The 26,010-nt window shown below is 36.6% G+C and overlaps 2 protein-coding genes across 3 annotated transcripts in view; one reads left to right on the top strand and one right to left on the bottom strand.

Moving 5' to 3' along the window:
• Window positions 1-26,010, top strand: part of LOC112051897 (chromatin assembly factor 1 subunit A-A) — a 112,519-nt gene that overhangs the window by 14,302 nt on the left and 72,207 nt on the right. The window contains exon 2 of the mRNA XM_052887540.1: window positions 13,931-14,385. Coding sequence (XP_052743500.1) covers window positions 14,218-14,385 — 168 coding nt within the window. The 5' untranslated portion in view covers window positions 13,931-14,217. The remainder of the gene's footprint in view (window positions 1-13,930; window positions 14,386-26,010) is intronic.
• LOC112051898 (pancreatic lipase-related protein 2) overlaps window positions 1-26,010 on the bottom strand; it is a 105,376-nt gene that overhangs the window by 20,075 nt on the left and 59,291 nt on the right. The gene's annotated exons all lie outside the window — the stretch shown is intronic.

The following is a 26,010-nucleotide window of genomic DNA, read 5'->3' as shown; positions in this document are numbered from 1 at the left end:
AAAGCAAGTAAACACCTCCACTGTAATCGATTTCAAGACGACGTCAACAACCTTTATAAGCTGGTAATACCTGCAGACCTACTTACTGAATACCAATAATTTATATGCCCTAGATATGAAGCTTTTACACAGTATAAGCATTTCGAATATTAGTAGCAGTCCTTTGAATGAGGCAAATCGCAACAATACATTTTAATACACAAATGGACTTTGGAGATGTTATATTTTGTCTGAGATCTTTTGAATGGTATGGCAAATGCAATGGCAACTGAACAAAGAACATGAGGATTTTAAAATAAGGAATATTTGCTAAATATTTTTAGCTAACATTAAAAAAAATATGAGAAAAGTGTATATATGAAGAAAATAATCATCGATGTTAAATATTTTCGATGCGTTAGTTTACCTTGTTCCACTCATAAAATGACAGACAATTTTGTTGGTTAAGGGATGCACCTTCCTATCTAATTCCTCTATGTTTTAGTAGACACTGTTTTGCAAAATGCCGACCGCCTCGTCGTTAGGTCCACTATTGGTCAGTAAAGTTTGTGCCACTATAATTACTTAATATCACAAACAAAAATCTATTGTCTAAAACTAACTTTTTTACTAATATAAAGTGGCTATGAAGCTCTCGTAATGCTACTAAGGCTAAAACATTAATTAAGTAACTAAAACTATCTTAAGACTAATTACTACGTTTATCAAAATTATCTTTTACTATTTAGTACAAAAATCTTGCGTTTTTGCTGGCAGGGCTTCCTTAAACAACATTTATCACAGCAAACTCTTTAAGCTGTACGTGGCTGTACTTCTAAAACTGCTATCTCTAGAAAAAAAATCTCATCATCATCAACATCATCATCATTGTAGTGTATAGTTATGTAAATGTAAAATCATCAATCACATACACACACCCGCAAATGCACACACACACACACATAATCACATACACACACACAAACACCAACGTACAAGGGCATAATTTTATGATAATATTTATAGGATTGGAATATATATATAGTGGGGCAGTTCCAGCTTTCTGAGATATAGTTTCTAACTAGTTCGGATAGCTGGGGCACTCACAAAATTTGAAAGTAATATTAATATTTTTCTATTTGTATTTATGTTTCATGACTTCCTTTTTTGTGTTTTACCAAATAAAAATCTTTTTTTCTTCTTCTTTCATAGCCGCACTTATAATCAAACAACAAATATTTTTGTAAATATTTCTGTACTAGTAGACGCCGCGCGGTTTCACCCTCGTGGATCCCGTTCCCGTAGGAATATGGGGATAAAATATAGCCTATAGTCTTCCTCGATAAATGGGCTATCTAAAACTGAAATAATTTTTCAAATAGGACCAGTAGTTCCTGAGATTAGCGCGTTCAATCAAACAAACAAACTCTTCAGCTTTATAATATTAGTATAGATTTATATCATCCATACCAGAACCCATTTGTAGCTTCAATGAAAGTGTGCATTTGGTTGTAATATTGATATTCAATTTCTAATACTCGTACAATTCTGTTCTATAAGTTGTCGTGACACAACCCGATCAGTATCGCATCAATATGTTTGGTGGACTGGCACAGACTTATACCGTAGTAGGTAATCTGTACTATGAGTTGGGATACAAGGTCTATTGTCTCTGACAAAGTTATTTTGATGTACCTAGTAGCTTCGATTTTTATTTGACGAAAAGTTATCAAGCAGAATGGTCTAGACACTGGACTAGATGAATTCAAAAAAATCTAAATTCAAATTTTTTTTTTTTTTATTGAGAAAGAATACAATAAGGAACTTAAGCTAAAAAATGAGCCAGCCCTTCTGTCACCAGTCGAGGCGACAAGCCGCGGTGAAATGATACGGTAAATTTTTTTGGCACTGCGACTCCATGGCCAAGGGTCTCCACGGCAAATGGTACAAATATGTCTCTCTCTGCCAGAGAGGCATACTTGAGCCACTTACCGGTTTCAGCTTTTTCTGCTGCGGCTCCCGGTCTTGATTCAAAATTAAATTATTTCAAGTAGGCTCAGTTTACAAGAAAAGGTCAGTTGACTATTTCTAAAGATTCTACCACCCGTTCAGAAGACAGGTTCTTCTGAAAAGAACCGGCAAGAAACTCAACAGTTGCTCTTTTCACACAGTATTATAATTTACAATTGATAACAATATTACAATTTCTTATAGTTTTACTTCATGTGTGAAGGTGGAAACTGTTCCAATAGCCTCCAAACACCACTGATGTTATATGTTTATGAGTTAGGATAGTCCACGGTCTTCTTTAGGATTTCGAGGTGGTTGGTATACTTACCTCTAATAGGTGACACAAAGACAGTGGATATAGTAACCACAAATATTATATGCTTTGACGAAATTTATCTTAGTAGCATCATAGATTTTACGCAATAAGAATTCCCACATTACCTATCCAACGTAAAAAATAAGCTGGTGGGAGGCTTCGGCCGTGGCTAGTTACCACCCTACCGATAAAGACGTACCGCCAAGCGATTTAGCGTTCCGTCACGATGTCGTGCAGAAACCGAAAGTGGTGTGGATTTCATCCTCCTCCTAACAAGCCCGCTTCCCTCTTCCATCTTAGATTGCATCATCACTTATCATCAGGTGAGAGAGCTAACTTATAAAGAATAAAAAAAAGCTACAAGACTTCCTAATCCACTTCTATCGTTCTAAACCGATTTAACAGAATTGGATTTCTGCTCCACTTCGGATCAGGGCCAATTTACAAATTAAATCAACAACTACCAGCTCCAATAAGGCCACGATGTTCCCAACTGTACCAAAAAGTCGTCATTGTTCCATATATAATACTTCTAAAGCTAACGATATATAAGACAGCCTATTTTATTGCTCCTCTATAGATTTTTTCCCTCCTCCTAATAAGAGATGTGATTTGGACCCAACACGCTGCTCCAATATTCTTGTAGAAAATACGTAACAACCTACCTATCTACCTCATTAGACGTCCGCTGCTGGACATAGACCTCTTGCATGGATCTCCAAGCACAACGATCTCGAGCCACCAGCATCTAGCGGCTCCCTGCAACCCGCTTGATGTCCTCGATCTACATAGTGGGGGGTCGACCAACACAAAAAGCAATTCAAACCTAATGAAATGTATTGTAAGAGAAGTCAATAATTAAAAAAATAAAAAACCCGACTGCCTATCCTGCTCGCACCTACCTTTTCCCAATGTGGATTATTTTTTAATATGGCCATGATGAAATCCTCTTGATGAGCCCTTGAAGCGAATAAGCAATATAAAAAAAATACTTCGATACTAAAGCGTCTCACAGTCTTCGTGTTAGTTTTTTTCTTCTTCAAACTTCAAACACATGACAAATCCAACGATATAAAATAATAAAGTGTGATATCAAAAGTTAGATAGTAATTTGTAAAATTATTACTGAATTAAACAACTTGACCGTTATTTTAAGCCTAATAACAAATGAGAGACACCCGTGTTTCTGTCCCTTTCTTTCTCTGTTTCTACCTTCTATTGCCTTCTCTTTCACACATTCCACCACCACCAGCAGAGGTCGCCTTGTCTTTAGTAGGCGCTTTTTGAATCATTGACGTCGTTGTTTCCGTCCCGTCAACACAGTCCTAAGGACTGGTAGCTAATTGTACAAGTGACAAGACCTGCGAGTGTTTTAAATATTATAACGAATACTTAATTTTGCTAAAACTTTGTTAAAAGTGTTTGCGTCTACCATTATTAAGGTATGTAAAAATGAATTGAGGTGTACAAGTGTTAGTACAAGTGCTATGGTATGTAAAGTTATTTTTTCTATTACTCACCATAAAGTTCATATTTTTTATGCATGATATAGATGAAAGTATTATTTCATTAAATAACTTCTTCAGAATATTTGATTCGATTATGAATCAAATTGCAATATTGTTAACGGCGATGCCGTTCGAAAGTAATTTATTTTTGTTTTTATATTTCTACCTTCTTTGATCGACTTAGAAAGTTTATATTTTTAGATTGATGGTTTTGAACGTATGTTCGACCTACCGTTATAATTTTATTGTTCTTTCTACGGAAAATTATTAATTTAACCTGTTGGTTTTTGTACAACTTACTATAACGTTAACAAATATTGTAATACATTTTAAGGTAGGTACCTACAACTACTAAGTCGTAATGGAAAATCTAGATAATACCAAAGGTATTTTGGAATCACGTTGTTCTAATACAAATAAAGTGCCTTCTCAAAGTCAAAACTGAGCAGTTCCAGTTCAAATTGAGGCCAATAAACACTATTGCTCCGCTACTAGTGAACATATTAGTGATCATTCTAGTGAACATGAACCGAAAACTACTGTAAATCCTAATGTTCTAAAATACTCTTACAATTTTCTGAAAGAAGATTTGCAAATTGACGATATTAATCAGCGTAACGTCCGCTATTCTTGTGTATAGATTTTTTTTTTCAGTTCAGGATTTACTGATTTGGAGGCAAACAAAGAGGTAAAGCGGTATGACACCTCACACTCTGGGCAATGCAGAGTAAGCATTTTGTAGCCTTAAACTTTATTTTGAATAAGCAATTGGAATTGGATCTACGAAGATTTTTGACGTGAGTCAAAGACAATTTAGAAGCTATTGATATCAAATGATGCTCTTTAGCTGGTCTGCGGCCACAGAGCGGAACTGAATGAACTCGGAATATAGTCTATTTTATATTTTATTAAGCACTAGCTTCACACTAATAGTCTTCGTAATGGGATACCACCATCATGCAAAAACTTATTCGAGTCTGAAAAAATTACAGTCACTCTTGAAAAAGCGGGGGGGGGGAGTAAGAAAAGCCCGCGTGAAATGGATCGTGTTTCTGCACCGCAGACCGATCAATATTTATCTTTTTCTTCCTAAAAGAAATGTTACTGTTCACGGACCTTCAAAAACGTGACAGCCATATGCTGAGTCAAAAACCTGATGTGACGCAATCGCATGTTAAAAGACCCAATTCGAGAAAGGAATTCGGCGGCAAACCTTACCATGAGATGCTTACGGCAATACGCACTGCGCTCTCCCTCGTCCCACCGGGATAGGAGAGGTAAAACTAGTGGATATTGACTCACCGAGTCGATTCCGTACCGGTCAGCTGATCCTGAATCTTGACCGATGAAAACAAATAGGTGTACCAGATCACATATTAACGGGATCGCATACCTTTTCTGAGATAGCAACTTCTTCATCTACTCAATATTTACAAAAGCATACGCTTGTATGTAAAGCTACGCCTCTTGGAATTTAAGCTATCGTAAGTGGTATTCATATTGATTTATGATGAAACACGGCTGAAACTTATTCCGGCCCTATTCAATCTGTTTGTATCGTGCCGCGTTGCAAGAACCAGCTCATGAGCCCCCGTATGGCTTCGAAACTAGTCAGGTATACTACGACGTAGTATGACGTGAGTTTTAGCCGTGTTACATAATAAATTCATAAGCTACGTCTCCTTTAAGAAAGATGAGCAAAGCTATAGAAAAGATGAAGTTGGAAGGGGTTTTGACGACGGTTCCGCCGTCTCAAAGCTGATTATCACCGATGTACTTTGTGCCAAAAGAAAACATAAGTTTTAGACCCATACACAATCTGGAAGCCTGAAATTGAAACATCTATGCTTCTTAATTCTGACTAATCAGTAAGCAGAAAATACCCCAATTCATACGACGTATGATTGGATATTCAAAATACACTTAAAACAAGGCGTAATTTCTTTCACGTGCCAATAGACGGTTTTTACGGTTTCTGTACCAGCAACAACAACTACTGCAAATGAACTGCTACCTACCTACTGCAAATGAACTGCTGACTATTCGGGCTTAGTTCGGTGTCGAAATTTTTCACTTCGGTGACAAATTGAATTGAAAATGTCCTACGTAATCACATAGGCTTATGAGTGCTTGTTTATTTAGACGATTATCTGATCGTCAACCAACGTCACCAAGTTCTAGAGAGTCATGCTATGCTCACAGTAAACATATTAAAACATCTGGGCTGGAAAACCCAGATTATACAAACCCATTCCACAATGCAGTCAGATACTGGAGTACCTAGATTATGGAGTTCCCGGCTAAACCATAAAGATATGCACGAAAATAGAAAGAATGGTAGCCAGATTATAGACAAGACGAAAATCGTTCTAAAGGATCTACAAAGCTTAGCGGGAATGTTGAACTTTGCAAATTTTATCATTCCTCGCAAGAGGTTAAATTTACGCCAGATTCATCGAATCTGAATCAACCATACAACAAGGAAAGTCGTACTATCACCCCAACCAGTTCTAACGGAACTGCAATGAGGGCTTGTACATCACAAGGATCCATCATCAATCCAATTGCCTCCTCCTACCCATTATAATATGGTTACCGAGGCGTCATATCTTACGTGGGGCGCACATGTAGACAAATTACGTCTGTTGAGAAATGACAAATTACATTGGGCTAAGTTGAAAAGTAATCTTCATTGTAGTCAAAAGGAATTGCTTGCAGTAGGTACTAAAAGTTTTACAAATGCAAGGTCTGAGCCCGACTTTTGTAGTTTGGCAACCAAACTGCGGTATCATATTTACGGAACGAAGGACGAACGAGTTCCCAGATACTGCTGAACCTTCCGGATCTGCTGAAATTACACAAAATACATCTTACAGTTCATCATATATTCGTACCAAGAGTTTACAACGAGGAAGCAGATCACTTGTCTCGCCTGAGTGGAATTCCAAAATGGCACTCGCTTCCTCAAGCAGCCATTCTAATTTATCCAAATGGGGACCTGAGCATTCCCAAGTACTGTTTGCGTCTCGGAACGCTTGTGTAATTCCCAGTTATCGCTCTCTGGACTATCACGCAGTAGCCAATGACGTGTTTCCACCTCAATTTCTAATGCCCAAGGTTCTGTCGCACCTAAACATGTGCGGAGGCATATTTTAATAATAGCCCCGAGGTAATCAATAGTATATTAGAGGCCAGAACTGAAGAACAGATCTGTGGTATCTTCCTGGACCTACAGGACCTTCAAATCTACTTTAAGCTCCCGATAGACACGTCAACCGAGCGACATTCATAAATGTGTCGAAGATTCTGGAAATCTGGAATTGTGGGTGTGAATTGAATATTAGTTATAATATATTAACGGTCCATTTGATGTTGGTCCTCACTGGAGTCACTTCAGCCAACCGAGCTCACTCAAGAAGCTTAGCAGGCCACCTGGGCGGCGCAGAACGCTTAATGAAGTATTGCTGGGGAGCCAGTGTGTGCTGCTCGTTGTTCATATATACCTAAGCATAGTATCGGTGTTTCTTCTAGAACCGGAAGGTGTTTATTTAGTGAGCAGTGCCCTGTCATTAGCTCCGTGACTGTTGTAACTTTACTACGGTTAAGTTTAAGTTGTTTTATCGTCAAACGATTAACAACCTATATTCGGCTCACTGTTGAGCACGAGTCTCCTCTCAGCACCTAGAACCGGAAGGTGCTTATTTAGTGAGCAGTGCCATGTAACTAGCTCCGTGACTGTTGCAACTTTACTACGGTTAAGTTTAAGTTGTTTTATCGTCAAACGATTAACAACCTATATTCGGCTCACTGTTGAGCACGAGTTTCCTCTCAGAATTAGAGGGATTAAGCTATAAAGACACATAACTGAACGGTTAGAGGTACATGCCTATACCAGATTCGAACCATTAGCCGTCCAAATCGAAGACAGAGCTCATGCAGGCCTATCACGGCATACTAACCTATGAATCAGCAATTTCTAGTCTATACGATCCGCAATTATTTGACCACCCTTAGTGGCCACCTTTTAGTAAAGCGTATGTTAAATTATATTGCAATAGCAAATCCTAAGATTTCTAAAGCACCAATTTGGGACGTTGATCCCCTTGTCAAGCACATGTCAAGATAATATAATTATATTGCATCTATTTTGCTACTATGTTCCGGACGTCGTGTACATGACTGTACTCTGCCAAAAGTAAATGAAAACTGCTGTAACATAACACCCAATCACTTAACCTTGTGACCTCTTTTTGGGGTCAAGAACAGATTCACCCGATGTTCGGCAGTCTGACTGGTAAGCTTGCTTAGATAGAAGGAAACTAGAAATTTGCTAGAGCGTGTTCATAAGTATATGTGGTCCGACGTAAGCCGCTTCTCGAATTGTCAAAGCGATTTGATTAAGAATATGTTAAAGGAGTCAGGAGTAATGCTTCACCTAGCAGTATTTAAGCTGCAGTTACAACTCCCTACTACACAAAATTAATTCTAGAAGCAACTCAATACTCGACTATTTACTCATTATTTTATTTAGCAAAACAACTAATCAAAGGTAGACTTACGTATCTACCCGACAGTGACGGCTACACAGTTGATCCAGTCAATGGTTAAATGGTTAATTGATACTTTGATACTATGATGATATTACATTCCATTACCTCGAATTTGGTATTCAATAAGCATCTTTGTGAATAAAATTACTTGCACAATCATGTACTGCTCTAAATTTATAGTTCAGTATTGGCTACTATTAAATATACATCTGTAAGTTGGTTTACAATATATCAGTGTGACAAAATCTTAATCACATTGACGTCATCACCACCACCAGGCGATAACAAACACGTCTCTCATTTGTTATTAGGCTTAAAATAACGGTCAAGTTGTTTAATGTGAACGTTTTACCTGAAAATAAAACGGATATTAAACATACTTACCTTATTTTAAGCCTAATAATTGAAACACTGCCTGGTGATTTCTTTAAACGACGTAATGATTCAAAAAGCGCCTACTAAAGACAAGGCGACCTCTGCTGGTGGTGGTGGAATGTGTGAAAGAGAAGGCAATAGAAGGTAGAAACAGAGAAAGAAAGGGACAGAAACACGGGTGTCTCTCATTTGTTATTAGGCTTAAAATAAGGTAAGTATGTTTAATATCCGTTTTATTTTCAGGTAAAACGTTCACATTAAAATTGTTTCCTTGATTCTAATAGGTTTTTTGCTCTAATTTAAACATCATTAAGACTTTGAATAGCAAAACCAATTTCTTTCTCTTTTGTAACATTATTATTATTGCCTAGCCAGGTATAAATATTAAACATTAGGAATCAATTTAGTTTTTCATCTCCAAATAAATTAACATCGGCATCATAAAGTTCACTGAAACTATTTGGTATCTATAAAGGTAGTCATGCAGAAAGAGTACGGTATTATAATCTAATTTCCGCAAAAACTACTATTTTGTAAGATTTGCATAACTGTTTTTCTAGTGAAGTCCGTAGTTGGTAGCATCTATTTCTTTATCTATTCTTAACACATTAATATTATAAAGGCGAAAGTTTGTTTGTAACTGTGCATGTTTGTTCCTCGTTTACGCTGCGGCTATTGAAGCGATTTGGCTGAAATTTGGAATGGAAATACATTTTTGTCTGGATTAACACATAAGCTACTTTCATCCTAGAAAAATCCATGGTTCCCGCGGGATTTGTGAAAAACTGAATTCCACGCGGACGAAGTCGCGGGTGTCCGCTAGTCTATACTTCTATATCTATACTAATACTAGCGGACGCCCGCGACTTCGTCCGCGTAAATTTCGATGTCAACTTTACTACTACCCCTACCCTACCCTACCCCTACCCTACCACTACCCCAACCCTACCCTACCCAACCCCTACATCTACCCTACCCTACCCCCACCCTACCCTACCCTACCCCAAACCTACCCCTACCCTACCTTACCTACACCCTACCCCCATCCTTCCCCTACCCCCATCCTTCCCCTACCCCCATCCTACCCCACCCTCCCCGTACCCTATCCCTTTCCTACCCCTATTCCACCCGTACCCCTATCTCACGCCTATCCTACCCCTACCCTACCACTTCCCTATCCTACCCATTTCTCTACCCTACCACTACCCTACCTCTACCCCTACCCTACCACTACCCTAAACCCGGCCCTAAACCTACCCCACCCCTACACTACCCCTACGCTTCCCTACCCGTACCCTACCCTGTAACTTCTCTATCTTACTCCTACCCTTAGCAAAATCGGTCCAGTCCTTCGAGAGTTGTGGTATGACCAAGAGAAATAGAGACTTCTATTTCAAATAATATAAAGAGGTAAAGTTCGTGTGGTTGTAGGAGGTAATCTCTGGATCTACTGGACCGATTTGGAAAATTGTTTTACCAACAGAAAGCTACGTTATTTGCGAGTGTCATAGGCTATGTTTGATCCCCATATTCACACGGGAACGGGAACCACGTACATGAAAGCGCCGGGCGTCATATAGCGGAATTTCTGCGTCTTTTAGAAATTTTGTATTATCTCCGAAACTATTTAAGTAATTAACATACTGTAAGGGGCAAATCTTATCTCCATAATATCCTTGTGATTATTAAATAATTTATTTTAATATGGATTTTATTTGATTAATGTTTAGTTAAATAAATAATGACGTAAACCTAAGTATATAAAATTAATAATTTTTAAAACACTAAAGGTACTATATCTGCTAATATAAAGAAGATAGATATATGGTGTCGCGGACTTTTTTGTAGAACTTTAAAAGATACATAAAGTCTCCATACATAAATTTCAATTTTACGCAATAGTTAAGGCAGCGCATGCGAATAAGTCTGTTTAAGAGGATTTTCAGTCCGACCTGTATGACAAAAACTGTGATAACTCGGCTAATATTTATGTTACCAATATAAAATATAGCCTATAGCACTCCCCAATAATGTAGCATTCTACTGGTGAAAGATTTTTTAAAATCGGACCAGTAGTTCCGAAGATTACAATTCCATTCCCATTTAAAAAATGTGACAAACTTACAAACTTTACCTCTTTATAATATTAGTTATATTAGTATATTAGTATTAGTATAGATTATAAAGAGGTAAAGTTTGTAAGTTTGTCACATTTTTTAAATGGGGTAATCTTCGGAACTACTGGTCCGATTTCAAAAATTCTTTCACCAGTAGAATGCTACATTATCGGGGAGTGCTATAGGCTATATTTTATATTAGTATGATATATATTCGCCGAGTTAACACAGTTTTTGTCATACAGGTCGGACCGAAAATCCTCTTAAGCAGACTTATTCGCACGCGCTGCCTTAACCATTGTGTAAAATTGAAATTAATGTATGGAGGCTTTATGTATCTTTAAAAGTTCTACAAAAAAGTTCGCGACACCATATATCTATCTTCTATATATTAGCAGATATAGTACCTATTGTGTTTTAAAAATTATAAATTTTATATACTTAGGTTTGCGTCATTATTTATGCTACTTAACTTAAATCCTTATCAAAATAAATTATTTAATAATCACAAGGATATTATGGAGATAAGACTTGCCCTTTATAGTATGTTAATTAGTTGAATAGTTTCGGAGATAATACAAAATTTCTAAAAGACGCAGAAATTCTGCTACATGACGCCCCGCGCTTTCAATTACGTAGTTCCCGTTCCTGTGTGAATACGGGAATCAAACATAGCCTATGACACTCGCAAATAACGTAGCTTTCTATTGGTAAAACAATCTTTCAAATCGGTCCAGTAGATCCAAAGATTATAATTTTAGCATAGAAGTCTCTATTTTCCTTTGTCATCGCACCACGCTCATAGGGCTGGACCGATTTTGCTAAGGGTAGGGGTAAGGTAGGGAAGGTATAGGGTAGGGTAGGGTAGGGTACAGGTAGGGTAGGGGTTGTGTAAGGGTAGGGTAGGGGTAAAGGTAGGGTAGGGGTAGGGTAGGGGTAAAGGTAGGGTAGGGGATTGTATGCCTAGGTTAGGGGTAGGGTAGGGCTAGGGCTTACCCCTATCCTAGGGGTAGGGAAAGGGAAGATTACGGGTAGGGTAGGGTATGGGTAGGGTAGGGGTAGGATACAGTTAGGGTACGGGTAGGGTAGGAGTAGGGTAGAGGTAGGAGATCGATACTGAAGTCTATTTTCTATTTTTTGTCTGTCTGTTTGCCTTTTTTTTGACCGGGCATCACGCTGAAACTACAGAATAAATTCAAATGATACTTAAGACGATTTGAGATCATAATACGTAGAAGGATAATAGGATACTTTTTGTCGCGAAAATAAAATCAGAAATGGGTGAAGTAGGGGTAGAAAGTTTGTACGGAAAGTCCTTAATTTTTATAGGTACATTTGTAAATGTAAAATGATAAGTGGACTATTTATTAGGTATAAGTTATAAAACTTGCAAAATAGAATGTGAAATAGGGGTTGAAAGTTGACATCGATTTTTACGCAGACGAAGTCACGGGCGTCCGCTAGTATTATTATAAAGAGGTACAGTTTGTGGTATTGTAAAGGGGAGAATCTCTGGATTTACTGAACCGATTTTGAAAATTCTTATACTTCTAAAAAGCCACGTTATTTGTGAGTGTCAAAGGTTATATTTTATCCCCGTTTTCTCACGGGAAGGGATACTACGCGGGTGGAACTGCGGGGCGTCGGCAAGTCTTCAATACTTTTGTAGATATTTATAGCCTATAACAATGTATTATACTACTTCTTCTGTAAGACTAGATTTTTAAAGGTCTGAGAATAACGATAAAATATAAGGAAAACGTTGTTTGTTGTTTTTAAATAACCAACAAGGACGAAGTTGTGTAAAGTGGTAATAGACTTAGTGTGTTAGTCTTGGTGTAGAGCTTGTCGTAAAGCTTGGGTGTTTCGTTTTGATTTACTTTCATGTGGTAGGACTTGCGATTGGTAAAGTGCTGACTAGGGTTGTCTCTGGGCCAAATTTACCATAGTGAGATGGTGGCTACCGGCATATTTTTTGTAGTTTTCATACATTTTACATGAACCCGCCGCACACGGTTGACGCCGGTGGCCGCCACACGTTACAATCTTCGCTTCTTGTGGCCCGCACCGGCCACTAAACGTCGACACAATACGCCACTCGCACGATTATGATACTGCATGGGTTAAAAAAGTAGTAGCCACCGACCACAAGTGTCGACAACCGGCCACAAGTGCTTTTGTGGCCCCTTCTTGCTTGTTGTAGCGTTTGTGGCTCTCACGTATGGCCCGTGTGCGGCGACACTAACTCTCAGCATTTAAAGTCTAGAAGGAAACGATCAATCAACTCATCCATGAACCCATCAGCTCTATTTTGGGTTCAGCAATTACCCGTGCAACTGGAACTTTGTTAAAAACTAATTTACCGCCTAAACCGATTCCATCCTCGACGTCGTAGCTAATATCGGCTAAATTGATAGTAGATTGCACTTAATCCTCCTACAATTCTTCTATCTCTGACAAACTAGGTACATTAAAGGTGTTATTTTTAACTTAAAATATTTTACGACCTATTTTTTTTATATATTTCTTTTAAAGTTATACCTATCTAAAATATGGAAGATACTCAAAAGTACTTAGTGTACGTGAATTTTTGAATTAAGTAGTATATGTATTAGTATGTTTAAGATATTCCAAAATTTTATATTATTGAAATTTTTAAAATTATCAAATACTTACTACGTGGATTTAAGATATCTTTTATCCCATAATTATTTCAGTCTTATCCTTGATCCTGTAGGTTTCTTACCAATACGAACATTATACAAGAGCTAGCGGACGCTCGCGACTTCGTCCGCGTGGAATTCAGTTTTTCACAAATCCCGCGGGAAACATGGATTTTTCCGGGATGAAAAGTAGCCTATGTTTTAATCCACAGCAAAATCTATTTCGATTTCAAATTTCAGCCGAATCGGTTCAGTAGTAGCGGCGTTAATGAGTAACAAATATCCAGACATCCATACAAACTTACGCGTTTATAATATTTGTATATGTATACAAGAATTACTTACGAATTCATATGAGTAGGTAATAATAATTTCGATATTGTTTTTAATACGTCTCTTTCCTTTGTTTCAGGTTGATTCGCAGTATTCGCGGAACTTCTGTAAATAAGGTCTATTACTAAAGCAATAATCTGCAATCTCGAAACCCCGTAGTAATAAAATATATATTAACGCTGTAAAAAGTGCTAAAATAAAATTAAAAACTAGCCGTAGTTTACGCAGTATCTTCCATAATTAAAAGTAGAAATAAACTGTACAAAAATGTCCCCCGTCGCGAGATTCGACGATCGCATTGGAGCTTGCAACTGCAACGTCGAGGGAACACGTGTCGGGGTTTAAATTAAAAGAAATGCCAATAAAATGCCGCAACGCGCTTCGTCAACGTCCAGCTTGATGCGCCCGTTCGTGGTGTTGGCTTTGCCCGGAATGTACTTGCTGTACAAGTATAACCAATACCGACAACAGCAAATGGAGACCGCGCGGCGACGAGTCACCGAGCGCGAGCTTATGCACCTCAACACTAAAATCGTAAGTATTTTTTTATTTGAGAATATAAGGGGTGATTTATATTGGACCGGGCCGTGTTTTGGCGAGCCGAGGCTGAGTACGACCTTGTTGTACTCGTATATGTATATGTATCAGGGGTAGGCTTGCCAGGGGTATGTGCTCTTGCGTCTAACATTTGTGAAGATAAATCATCCCTTAGAAACAAGCTAACTTACCCTAATAACTATACATATCATGCCCACGTGGAATGGTGGCAAGAATATTGGCTACATTTCCGCGTTGGACCGCCAGGCTTATCTTTTGCGGAAAAATAAACCAGCAATCCTGTCATCAGTCGAGGTAAAGAAGTGTTAAAATGATTCCGAAAACTTTTGTCATATTTTTAAATGTTGCTTGAAAATATAAAAGATTTTCAAGCAACATATAAGGCAAACCACTAACTTGCAAGATGCAAATTACATTTTGTTAAAAATTCCGGCAAGTACTCAACATGACTGTATAAATTACTGTGTTCATTTTGAATTTTCATTTTATATTTAGAAAATGCATCTCCTAATTTATTTTATTTTCAGGAGACTCGTTATTTTGGATTATTATGTTATGAATAATTGTGCAAAAGAAAAATAAAGCCTGAATTAGACTACCAAACTTGCGTGCTTTTTTTTTTAGATAAACTTTTGCGATAATCGCAATAATCATCAATAGTACTTGTATCTTTATTTTAACCAAACACAACAAAAATTCTGATAAAAAACTATACTTATTTGAATCAATTGAGACTAGTGATATGGCAACATTATCACTTATCCCATGAGTAACTCTTTCTACTTTACTTTAATTTTCTTTCAGTCTCTTATCTGCACTTAATATAATTACCTAACATGATTAATACAGTTATGATCAATTAAAATTTTAATTGGACATACTCCAGGAATGTCGAAAATATAGCGATAAGGTAAAAATAAATTAAACCATGCCAAAATTACCACGGCAAGCGCAAACTTTAAAACGTATAATTTTGAAATAAAATTTAATATTTTAAAGAGGTCACGAATTTGCATATTCCTCTTAAAGTTGTCCATAAAACTTCATTTAAATTCTGTCCATGAAGTGTTTTAAAATACGCTGAAGAGTTTTATCTCGAGTACGGAACGGGAATCGATACGTTAAAAGCACCTGAGTTAGTATTTAATAGTTTATGCATGACAAACCGCTTCACGTAACCTACATATTGCTGAACCAACGAAAATATTCAAGGGCGTACCTACTTCATAATTTATTACTAGAATATGTAATTTTAACCTTAAAATTAAATTTAAAAAATGAAGAAGATTTTCATATTGAACAATTATTATTTTTGAAGCAGCATTTGAATTCAGTTACATGATAAAACATGTCAGGATAATTTCTAAAAATAACTGTGTTTTTTAACCGACCTATAGATATATTTATTGCCATTGAAGTGGGAATGTGCGGGGCACATAGTTCGAAGAGCCAATGGAGATTAGGGTCCCGATATGCTGGAATGGCGACCCTGCACGAGAATTGCCTGCTAGTGTAGGTCTACCCCCCACCAGGTGGAATGACGACAGCAAGCGAGTCGCATGGATTCGCTGGATGCAGGTGGCTCGTGGTGTTTGGAAGTCCCCACAAAAGGCCTATGTCCTGCAGTGCATATGATATGACGATGTTGATGGTGATATTTTTTATGTTATTATTTATGAAAGTAAAGAAGGCCGAGGAGGAAATTAACTTAGACGTAACATGCTGGGAACTGCGCCAAGCGGCGACACTATTTTCATATAATATTTTAATATAAAAAGCTTTGCCAAGGTCAGTTTGAGCCCCAGACATTATTACATTGCAGTTGTACTTTCGATTAGAAGCACTTAGCTAATCACCTAAAACTGACCAGTTTTTTAATGACCAGGACTGATGGCTTAACGTGCTATCCAAATTTTAGAGTGCAACACCACTAACTTACAATTTTCGGGCTGCTACTGAGAATTTATTGCATGAGAGAAATGAAGGGATGGAATGAAGGCTGAGGGAGAGATTATTACCTCTGATGTAAACATGATGACAATTGCGCAAAGCGACACTATTTCCATATTATATTTCAATATAAAAAAATCGTTGCCAAGGTCAGTGAGGTCCTGACATTGCATTGCAGTAGTACTTTCCATTAGAAGCACTCAGCTAATCACTCAATGTTGACCAGTTTTTTAATGACCGGCACTGATGGCGTGCTATCCAAGGTATTAGAGTGTTACACCACTAACTTACAATTTTTGGGCTGCTATACATATGTTTTCTGTGCTGCTACTGAGGATTTATTGCATGAAAGAAATGAAGGGATAGAATGAAGGCTGAGAGAGAAACATTATTACCTCTGATGTATACATGATGACAATTGCGCAAAGCTGCGGCCGGCGACACTATTTTCATATTATATTCCAATATAAAAAAAACGTTGCCAAGGTCAGTGAGCTCCTGACATTGCATTGCAGTAGTACTTTCCATTAGAAGCACTCAGCTAATCACTCAAAATTGACCAGTTTTTTAATGAGCGGCACTGATGGTGTGCTATCCAAGGTATTAGAATGTAACACCACTCATACAAATTCCGGGCTGCTACTGAGAATTTATTTCAGAAAAGAAATGAAGGCTAAGAAATAGATTATTACCTCTATGTTTTCTGTGCCTCTGGTGTAACATTGGCTGGCGACGCGATTTTAATTTAATATTTTAATATAAAAATCTTAGCCAAGGTCAGTTGGAGTCCCTGGCATTGCATTGCAACTTACTTTCGATTAGAAGCACTCAGCTAATCACGCAAAACTATGTCCATTTTTGCGTAGGCACAGAATAATAGGCGAGCCCGCGACACGCAATCTGGTGTGTGTTATGAGTCATCAGGTTTCAATGGAAATGCGCTTGATATTTGGTCATGAAATTACATTGTTCGATGAAACACTTCCAGTATTTCTAGTAATATAATCGATGATTGATTAGTCATTGTGTGCTACACGTTCTTGACTAGAAAGGTCGACCTAAGTTAGAAAAAATATTTATTTTCCTCAATAAGTTAGCACTGTATGTCAGGCATTTAAAGCCAGTGAACTCAGTTTTAAAATGAAAGGCCTGACACCCCATTTTAGGTCGGTAGAAACTTTGTCAGCCTGTCATAGATAAGTACCATAGCCAATTATGGACTGTAGCGGTCTTGAAATATAGCAGACTTCAAGGAGCCAGATCCTCAATTGTCTAATGAGGATACATTACTCCAGTCGCCCGACTTAGCTTCGTGGGAACCCAAGTTGCCACGAAGCTAAGTGATTGATGATTGGTATGCGCGGTGGATTTACAAAACGGAGGTCCTGGGTTCGATCCCCAGCTGGGCAGATTGAGATTTTCTTAATTGGTCCAGGTATGGCTGGTGGGAGGCTTCGGCCGTGGCTAGTTACCACCCTACCGGCAAAAACGTACCGCCAAGCGATTTAGCGTTCCGGTACGATGCCGTGTAGAAACCGAAAGGGGTGTGGATTTTCATCCTCCTCCTAACAAGTTAGCCCGCTTCCACCTAAGACTAAATCATCACTTACCATCAGATGAGATTGTAGTCAAGGGCTAACTTGTAAATAATAAAATAAAAAAAAAGCCTCCACAGTCCAAACTCGATAATTGGATAGTAATAAAGAATATTTTAGAGTCTACTTGAAAATGATCTTTCAGAAATCTGGTTAAAAGGTCACTTACAAAAGTGACGACTTTCACAAGTCATGAAAGAAATTTAACTGCATCGTCACATAAGCTGTGAGACCTCAACTCATGACATAATACACTTCATGCCCTATTTGATGAACGTCACAGGTCGTTACATAACAGCGCCACCTCATACATTATACGTCGCACCGGGTGCCAATACGTCAAAGAGCGTCGAGGGAAACAGAGTTAAGTATCGCGTGGAATTGAATTGAACTTTGCAAAGTCCTCGATTCCGTAACGTGATTCCGTGTGTTACTTCCACGTATTTTAAAGTTTAGTTTGCACGTGTGCTACCTTACTAGTTGTGCCCTGCGATTTCATCTGTGGTAGAACCAATTTTAATTATTGTAACTAAAAAATAATGACTTATTTTTCTATTATATTATAACTAGCGGACGTCTGCAACTTCGTCCGCCCTTAGACCTCCTTAATCCAGTCGTCTTGAAATATCCGTTCTTAGCGGACGTCTACTAACTATAAAATACCTCCCTGCTAAATTTCATCTCTGTACTAGTGGTTTTTTAGATTTTGTGATGAGTGACCTTTCGCATTTATATATCGCTCATTTGCAACAAGATAGACACAACTCAAAATTTATGATAATTGAGTTATTGATACAGCTATGTAGAAAATTCGATTTTCTATTTGCTGCAAAAACATCATTTATCTAAGGTCTTTTATTAGAAAAGGAGCGCAAATTCTTTTTATAGTGTCGTTATAGCGCTGTTCCTTTAACTCTCGCGGCTCGCGACAACAGTGACACATGTTCAGTTGTGAATGAGGCAAAATAGCGGCCGGTTACACGGTACTCATGAAGGAGGACATCTTTTGAATTAGAATGTTCTTACAGGTAAGTTCAACACACTTTATTGATAAATGATTTTAAGCATTTCGTCACAATATCTAATATGCCTTTCATGCAGATAAATATTTATAATATCTGTACAGACACATTTTGTGTTATGACGTTACTGCAGAAAACATTATTATTACAACTAATAATAACAGTAATTATGTCGTTTTTGATAATAAGCAAAACATTTCATTCATTGAAATCATAAATATGTTTGTTATTAAGCCATTATTGTATAAAATTAACAGTGAGTTTTTAATTAAATTTTATTAATAAATTGTTATGCGTCGTTTTAGTTAATAATAAAAATGTAATGTTCAGACAGACAATGTCGTTTCCAAGAAACTCGAGAGGTAAAAAAATCCTAGCGTTGCACGATAAAAGAAACACAACCAATGAAGAAGTTGTACAGAAATCACTGAGTACCTTCTTCACTGTATTTATTTATGTTTTAAGTACTTACTACACAATAGTAATAGTAATTCATCACAGTAATTTACAATTTCCTTACTGGAACGGTATTGTAGCCTGTAGTAATGGGACTGTAGGATACAATATCTTTAACTAAAACTTGAAATTAACATAATTTTTAGTAATATTCAGATAACGAAGAGAACAACGATGATTTGTCGTCCAGATCATTATCAGATAGACTCTCATGATGATACTTATTGTGAGGGTTAGTGTTTTATATACTTGAAGTCATTTAAATAAGTAGTTTATTAACCTATTATTACAGAATTTAATTGCATTTCCATCAACTTCATCACGAAATATTCCAAGTCCAAGCTAAAATATAAAGAAAACATAAGCAAAATGAAGCTAGTTGGCGGAGAAATGTGATTAAAAAGCTAAACTGTTCGAAGACGTTTGTCTTCAGGCTATTGGCCAATTATATATTCGCTGATGATAACTGAGGTACACATAACAAGCACCCAAAACTGGACGACGTCATAAAGTGAGACAGCATACGAAATTATATAAAGGCTATACCAAAAATAGAGTCCCATTAAATGAGAGTCAATACAACAAGGGTTTTCATAGACGGGAGTAAGAAAATAGGTGATACTCACAGTTATTACATTGAAGCTCAAAAGCAAAAGAACCAGCCATATGGGAATTATGTTATATTTTATAAGATATTTACCCAGGAGTTTAATATACGGAAAGAAATAGGTGATGTTTACTTTGCATATGAAAAATGCTCGAATGATAAAGAAAATAGAAAAGAAGACCACGAGAACCATTTGAAAGAAAAACAATTATGTTGAGAAGAAAAAGCTCAAGACAAAGAAGATGAAAATGTTATGGCAGCGGTGTATGACCTCCAATCGGTTTTTGAATGACCAAAGGCGACGTATCTCTCTTTAACTATAAATGCAAGTTATATTTTACCATTTGTGATTTAAAAACTAACAAGATAGAATGCTATGTTTGGGACGAGTCGAATACCAACAGAGAAGTTTATGACTCAGGACTTGTGACTCTTTACTTTGTGCCATTCCTGTATTAATAACGCTAGTTAGATGTAAGCCAATTGTTGATTTTACAGATTTAATACTTTAAACTACTATGTTCTTGATGTTTTTTATTCCAAACGTCAATAAATATTTTCTTCTATATCGGCATTTATTGTGATAATTACTAACTATCGACTCCAAAAGAAGAATATTTTATCGTGTATAGCGTCATAAGCCTACATAATTAAAAAAAAATATCTTGTTTATCTGCAATAATGACACTAGTGATACCTGGTGTCACAAAAACCTTCGTATCACTTTAAATAAATATGAAACTTAAAGTTTTATACTTTTAGTTTCAAGAATGATAATCACATTGTCATGTTTAATATATAAAAACAATAAAAATTGAGATTTTCTCCCATAAATTAAATTATAAACATTGAAAATGCTCTCAAAAACTACTGTTTTACAACAGTAGTTTTTGAGAAATGTCAATGTTGTTGCAAATGAGCGATATTAAGATATGCCACTATGAAGTATATACTCCATACATTTTTATTTTGAAATTAAATAGTGCGTTAAAACATACATAAAAAAGAACATACGTACAGCCGAACGTAGAACCTCCTCCTTTTTGGAAGTCGGTTAAAAACGAGCATACCTATATGTTTTCTCTTAGCTTGTATTATTTTAGTACGTACAGTTCCATTTTAAGCATTTTCTATGTTTTGTGGTTTCAACCCTTAAACTTATTAAGTACTTTAAACACTTGACACAATTTTTCATTTTGTTTTAAATAATAGGTAAATACCTTACCTTTTCAAGCGAAGCCAAAAGGAAGGGTAATGATTTTGGCAATCTATGTACTTATGTATGTATGTATGTTCCACCGTAGCATCTAAACCACGGCATTATCTTGGCCACTTTTGTGCGACCTAAGAGTTTCTCGTTTTCTATCTGAATTATTTTCTTGATTCTTCCTCTTTAAACCCCTACTTATACGTCTTTCGGGTTATAGTATTTATACTTTATTTTATAGAATTAATAATGATCTTCTTGATAATACTACAACTGTTATCGCCGCGTTGCAACGACGACTTAACCCTTTAACGCCCAAGAGGTGCGATCTCAATTTTCATTCAATTTTTCATACATTTTAGTTCATTGTAGGTGTACATGTTTATGTAAAAATACAAAAAAAAATATTATGTACATAGTTATGTATATAAGATATGTTAAAAATACTGCATACTTAATACTGCATACTTAACATTTCTAAATGCATGTGAGTATTACAGAGTTGCTCAATGTTAAGCAACTCTGTAATACTCACATGCATTTAGAAATGTTAAGTATTCTCAACACTGCGCATTTATGGAATATTACTTAAATAAAACAAACTCAGTTAAAATCGTAAAAAAAGTTTAATTTAGAACATGGTATTCATGGAAACAGTTTCTCTTAGCAACAAGACATAGCCTTATGTGACATTTTGTACACTCCATGTTCGTAAATCCTTTTTTACAGGATTTACATCTACCATACGAAGTGAAACTGGGGAAATGGCCAACGTTATCATATCGGACAGCTTCTGGGGGTCTAGGAGCAACTGGAGTTCTTATTTTTAAATCTTTTGTTATTATAGGTTCAATATTTGATTTTCTTCCTCTCTGTAAGAGCTCTTTATAAATTTGTATTCTAAATTTTTTTAGCGGAATTGTCTTTTTATTCACTCCTGAATCTCTCCGGTACAATAACCACGCGTTATTGACACATATGTCAAGCAATTGTGAAAATATGGCCAGATACCACCGTTTTGTCTTAAAATTTGCTCTATATAATGAGATTAACATGTCTGCAAGATCAACTCCTCCCATATGGATATTATATTGTCTGACTAATTCAGGACAATCTACGTCTATTTTGGATTTAGTGACTTTGCAGAATCGTTTTATTTTACCTATAGGGTGTGAATCAACGAATGAGCTAGCTAGTATTACTGCTTTGTTGTCATGCCACTTGACGACGGCAAGTCGGTTATCATTACACACCATCTGCTTACTTGAACCTCTACCTTTCTTTGCTAAAGCTTTATCAGTCGGCAAATTATCTTGACATCCTCTTAACCTATTGCTTCTTATTGTCCCCAAACTAAAAATACCGTAAGTGTCGCGTAATAAATGAATCAATTCAAGGGAAGTAAAAAAATTATCAAAGAAAATGATAGATGGCTTATTTAAAATCGTTTTGCAAAGCACTAAAACTACCTTAGCTCCAAGTCCTAAACTGTTCTCATAATCGTTAAATAAATCGTTCCTGAAGGTATCTTCGCCAGCATATGGTAAGAAATCGTACACAAGACCTGAAACACCGGCACGTACAAATATTTTAAAGCCCCATTTCTTGGGCTTTTTGGGTAGGTACTGACGACGACTTCCAGCTCTTGTTCCTTTGTAGGGAACCATCATTTCATCAATACTGTAACGTTCCTCTTCTTGAATCTTTAAACAATTTTGTCCCACTATTTCCATAAGAGGCCGAACCTTAAAATATCTGTCGTCATTTATATCGGTATTGTCAACAAAATGTAAGTATCTTCGCATTTGCTCGTATTTTTTTAAAGACATGACATCTGCAATCGGTGCAAATCTCAGCTCTTGCGACCAGTAGTCTCTATACGATGGCATCTGAACAACACCCACTAAAATCGTTATTCCAATAAAATCTCTAAAATCGTCCATAGTGCAGTTGATGCATTTTGCTGTTTGACTGCTTTGTACTGAGTAAAGGTTTGTGTTTTCTACCATCAAAGTAAAAATGTCTTCAGAAAAAAAATCTGTAAAATAATCCATTGGAGACTTGGTGTCTACATCTTTCGGCGGTATGAATTGTACTGGATTAATCATAGCTGGGTAGTTAAATTTTGTATTTTTCCATTTAAATGATAAAGGTTTGCGGACATACTTCTTTGCTTTTTTTATAACACGTGATGGACCAGTAACTGATTTATCACTTTTTCGTTTCGATCTGGTTTTTACTGGAGGTGTTGAAGGTGATAATAAAGATGAAAAAGAGTGAAGTGTTGGTAGTTGTAGAGAATTATTCATAGGTAAAATTTGTGACATAATCGGCGTCAGGGGTACAATATCGTCATCCGTTAATACGGCAGTATCATTGTCACGTGTGGGTAAATCATTGTCTGAACTGTCTAATAAGTTTAGGTTTTCAAGTGAAGATGGTAGAGATTTTGGTTCTGAACTAATTTCCGAGCTGCCAGAGTCATAGTGAGGACGAGGATTGTTCAAACTTGACACAATGACTTCATCTTCGGAACTGCTGCCACTATCAGAAGAATTGACTCTTGCGGGTGGTACTAGTGCCATTATTTTTCTTATTCGTTCCCATTGTAGTTTAGTCTGAAGCAAGCAAAAAGGGCATGCGAAATCCCAATACCAAGAAAACAAGTGTATAGGCAAATCAATTAAAATGCAATAGTTTAGTTACAAAATTACACATATTCCAGTAAGTATAGTTTTAGGACCAAATGTAGTAAGCGATGAACTTATTATCTATTAGGCACAGTAATGCAAGCAGCAAATACACATTAATTTACAGACTACCTCGAAAAGTTATTTGGGATCGAACTTGTGACCTATGGCTCAGTAGACTATACCACTCACCATAGCATTACTATCCGCCGTTTATTTGGCAATGTAAACTATACACAACATAGATTATAACAAGAGTTTCATTGACGATCTCGCAGTGTTAAGAATGCTCAACATACCAAATGTAAAGTACTTTACTCAGTACATCGCAACGTTGAGTATATTTAACATACATATTCACGTTGTTTTTTCTCGACAGTTATTGAACAGTCAATCAAAATAGTGCAATATATGCAAGGTTTAGACTTTACTGAAACAATAAATAGGCATTCTGTTATAAAAATCATGCAAAATCCGGCATAAATATTAATTTTTAACTTGTGTCCGCGGGTCGGCGCGTGCGTTGGCGCCATTTTGGCTACAACTGTCAAATTCCTCGCGGTAAATGACGTTGTAATTATTTTTTGGTTGCGTTCCGAATCAGGGAATCATGTTAGTTTTAAATTAACGGTGAGTAAAGCATAATACTGTTGGAATAATTTTGTGATTCTAATGTAGAGTATTTTCAACATTGCTCGCTAAAGGGTTAAGTGTGCTCGTGGCGTTCGAGCCGTCCACATCTCTTGTTGTGTAATTCTTTATGTTTTTTTTATTACTTGAGTGAAAAAGGGGAGTGTTTGTTAACAGTCAAAGGCACCTTTAACCCTACACACAACAATCACAAGTGCGTGACTTCACTCAAGGTCATTCTCTGCCATTCTTGGGTCTTACTTTAGATACAGTTTCATTTGTTAATTAAGTTGTCCTGACAAATGTTGTGAATCATAAACTTTGTTCGACATTAGCTTTCTTATTTTTGTAATCACTTCTGAGTCTGCTAAAACAACTACCACTCTTTTTTAAGTTTTTTTTACTTTATTTTGTAGCAAAGCTCTAGCCTCTAACTTGAAATTAACTTGTTATCTAATTAATGTAACTCTGATTTGTAGCCGTGCTCCCGTCCACCTACTCCACTCCGTTTCACTTTTACGAACTTTTTAAATCAAAAGTCGTTCTAACTCAGCCCGCAGTATTTTTCAGATTAAAAGGGGTCGCTCCACTCAGCTGTAATTGGTCCGCTCGTTATGACGTCACTAGGGTAATTTGTCACAGTTTTTTACGAAGTTCGGCGTTCTTTTAGAAACTATTCTAAATGTAAAAATATTTTTTTTGGTTGTTACACTTTCGTAATACAAGTATTCCAATTGTCACGAAAAGGAGATCTATTTCAGGTCCATTCTTGTACCCCGTATCATTAAAATAAAAAAACAGGGTATTTATTAAAATTTAAACAAGTGAATAAAGGTAACTAAATAAAAAGAAATAAATCAAATTAAATCCCAAGTTATAGAGTTTTAACAAGATGGCGCCCTTAAAGCAACTATGACATGACTTTTGACAGCAAACGTCAAAACGATTATTGCGTTGAAAACGTCATCAATCTTTACCCATAATAGTGTTGTATTTCTTGGGAGAGATTAAATATTATTTCGAAAGAATTAAAGTAAATTCGTAGATTTCTATGTTCGAAAATAGGTGAACATTTTATTTTCTTTTGTTTCCGCCAGGGTACATTGACTGATCCATATAATTTTGAACCATCTCCTTTGTAGGAACCTAGTCAAGGGTTGTAAAAGAATATAGAGTTGCTGTCATCCGGAGAAAAAATCACGTTACCGAGGTATTGAAAAATGAATATTATATCTGCACATGAGCAAACTGGGGCAAATAGCTACTTCTGAATAGGTACCTAACAGATAAAGACGTGAATCCACGTAATCTACGTGGGGTAATGACCCCACCCGTAGTTTTGAACCCATATAGGGTTTTTAATCATGAACTTGTTTGGTAGGTATTAACAGTTTGAATCATACAAACGTTTTTTTTTAAATTTTTATTTGTTTATCTGTCTGTT

This window comes from Bicyclus anynana, chromosome 19 (assembly GCF_947172395.1).
Source record: "Bicyclus anynana chromosome 19, ilBicAnyn1.1, whole genome shotgun sequence".
Lineage (NCBI taxonomy): Eukaryota > Metazoa > Arthropoda > Insecta > Lepidoptera > Nymphalidae > Bicyclus > Bicyclus anynana.
The sequence above is the reverse complement of the archived record's forward strand: the minus strand, read 5'-3'. Positions and strand labels throughout refer to the sequence as shown.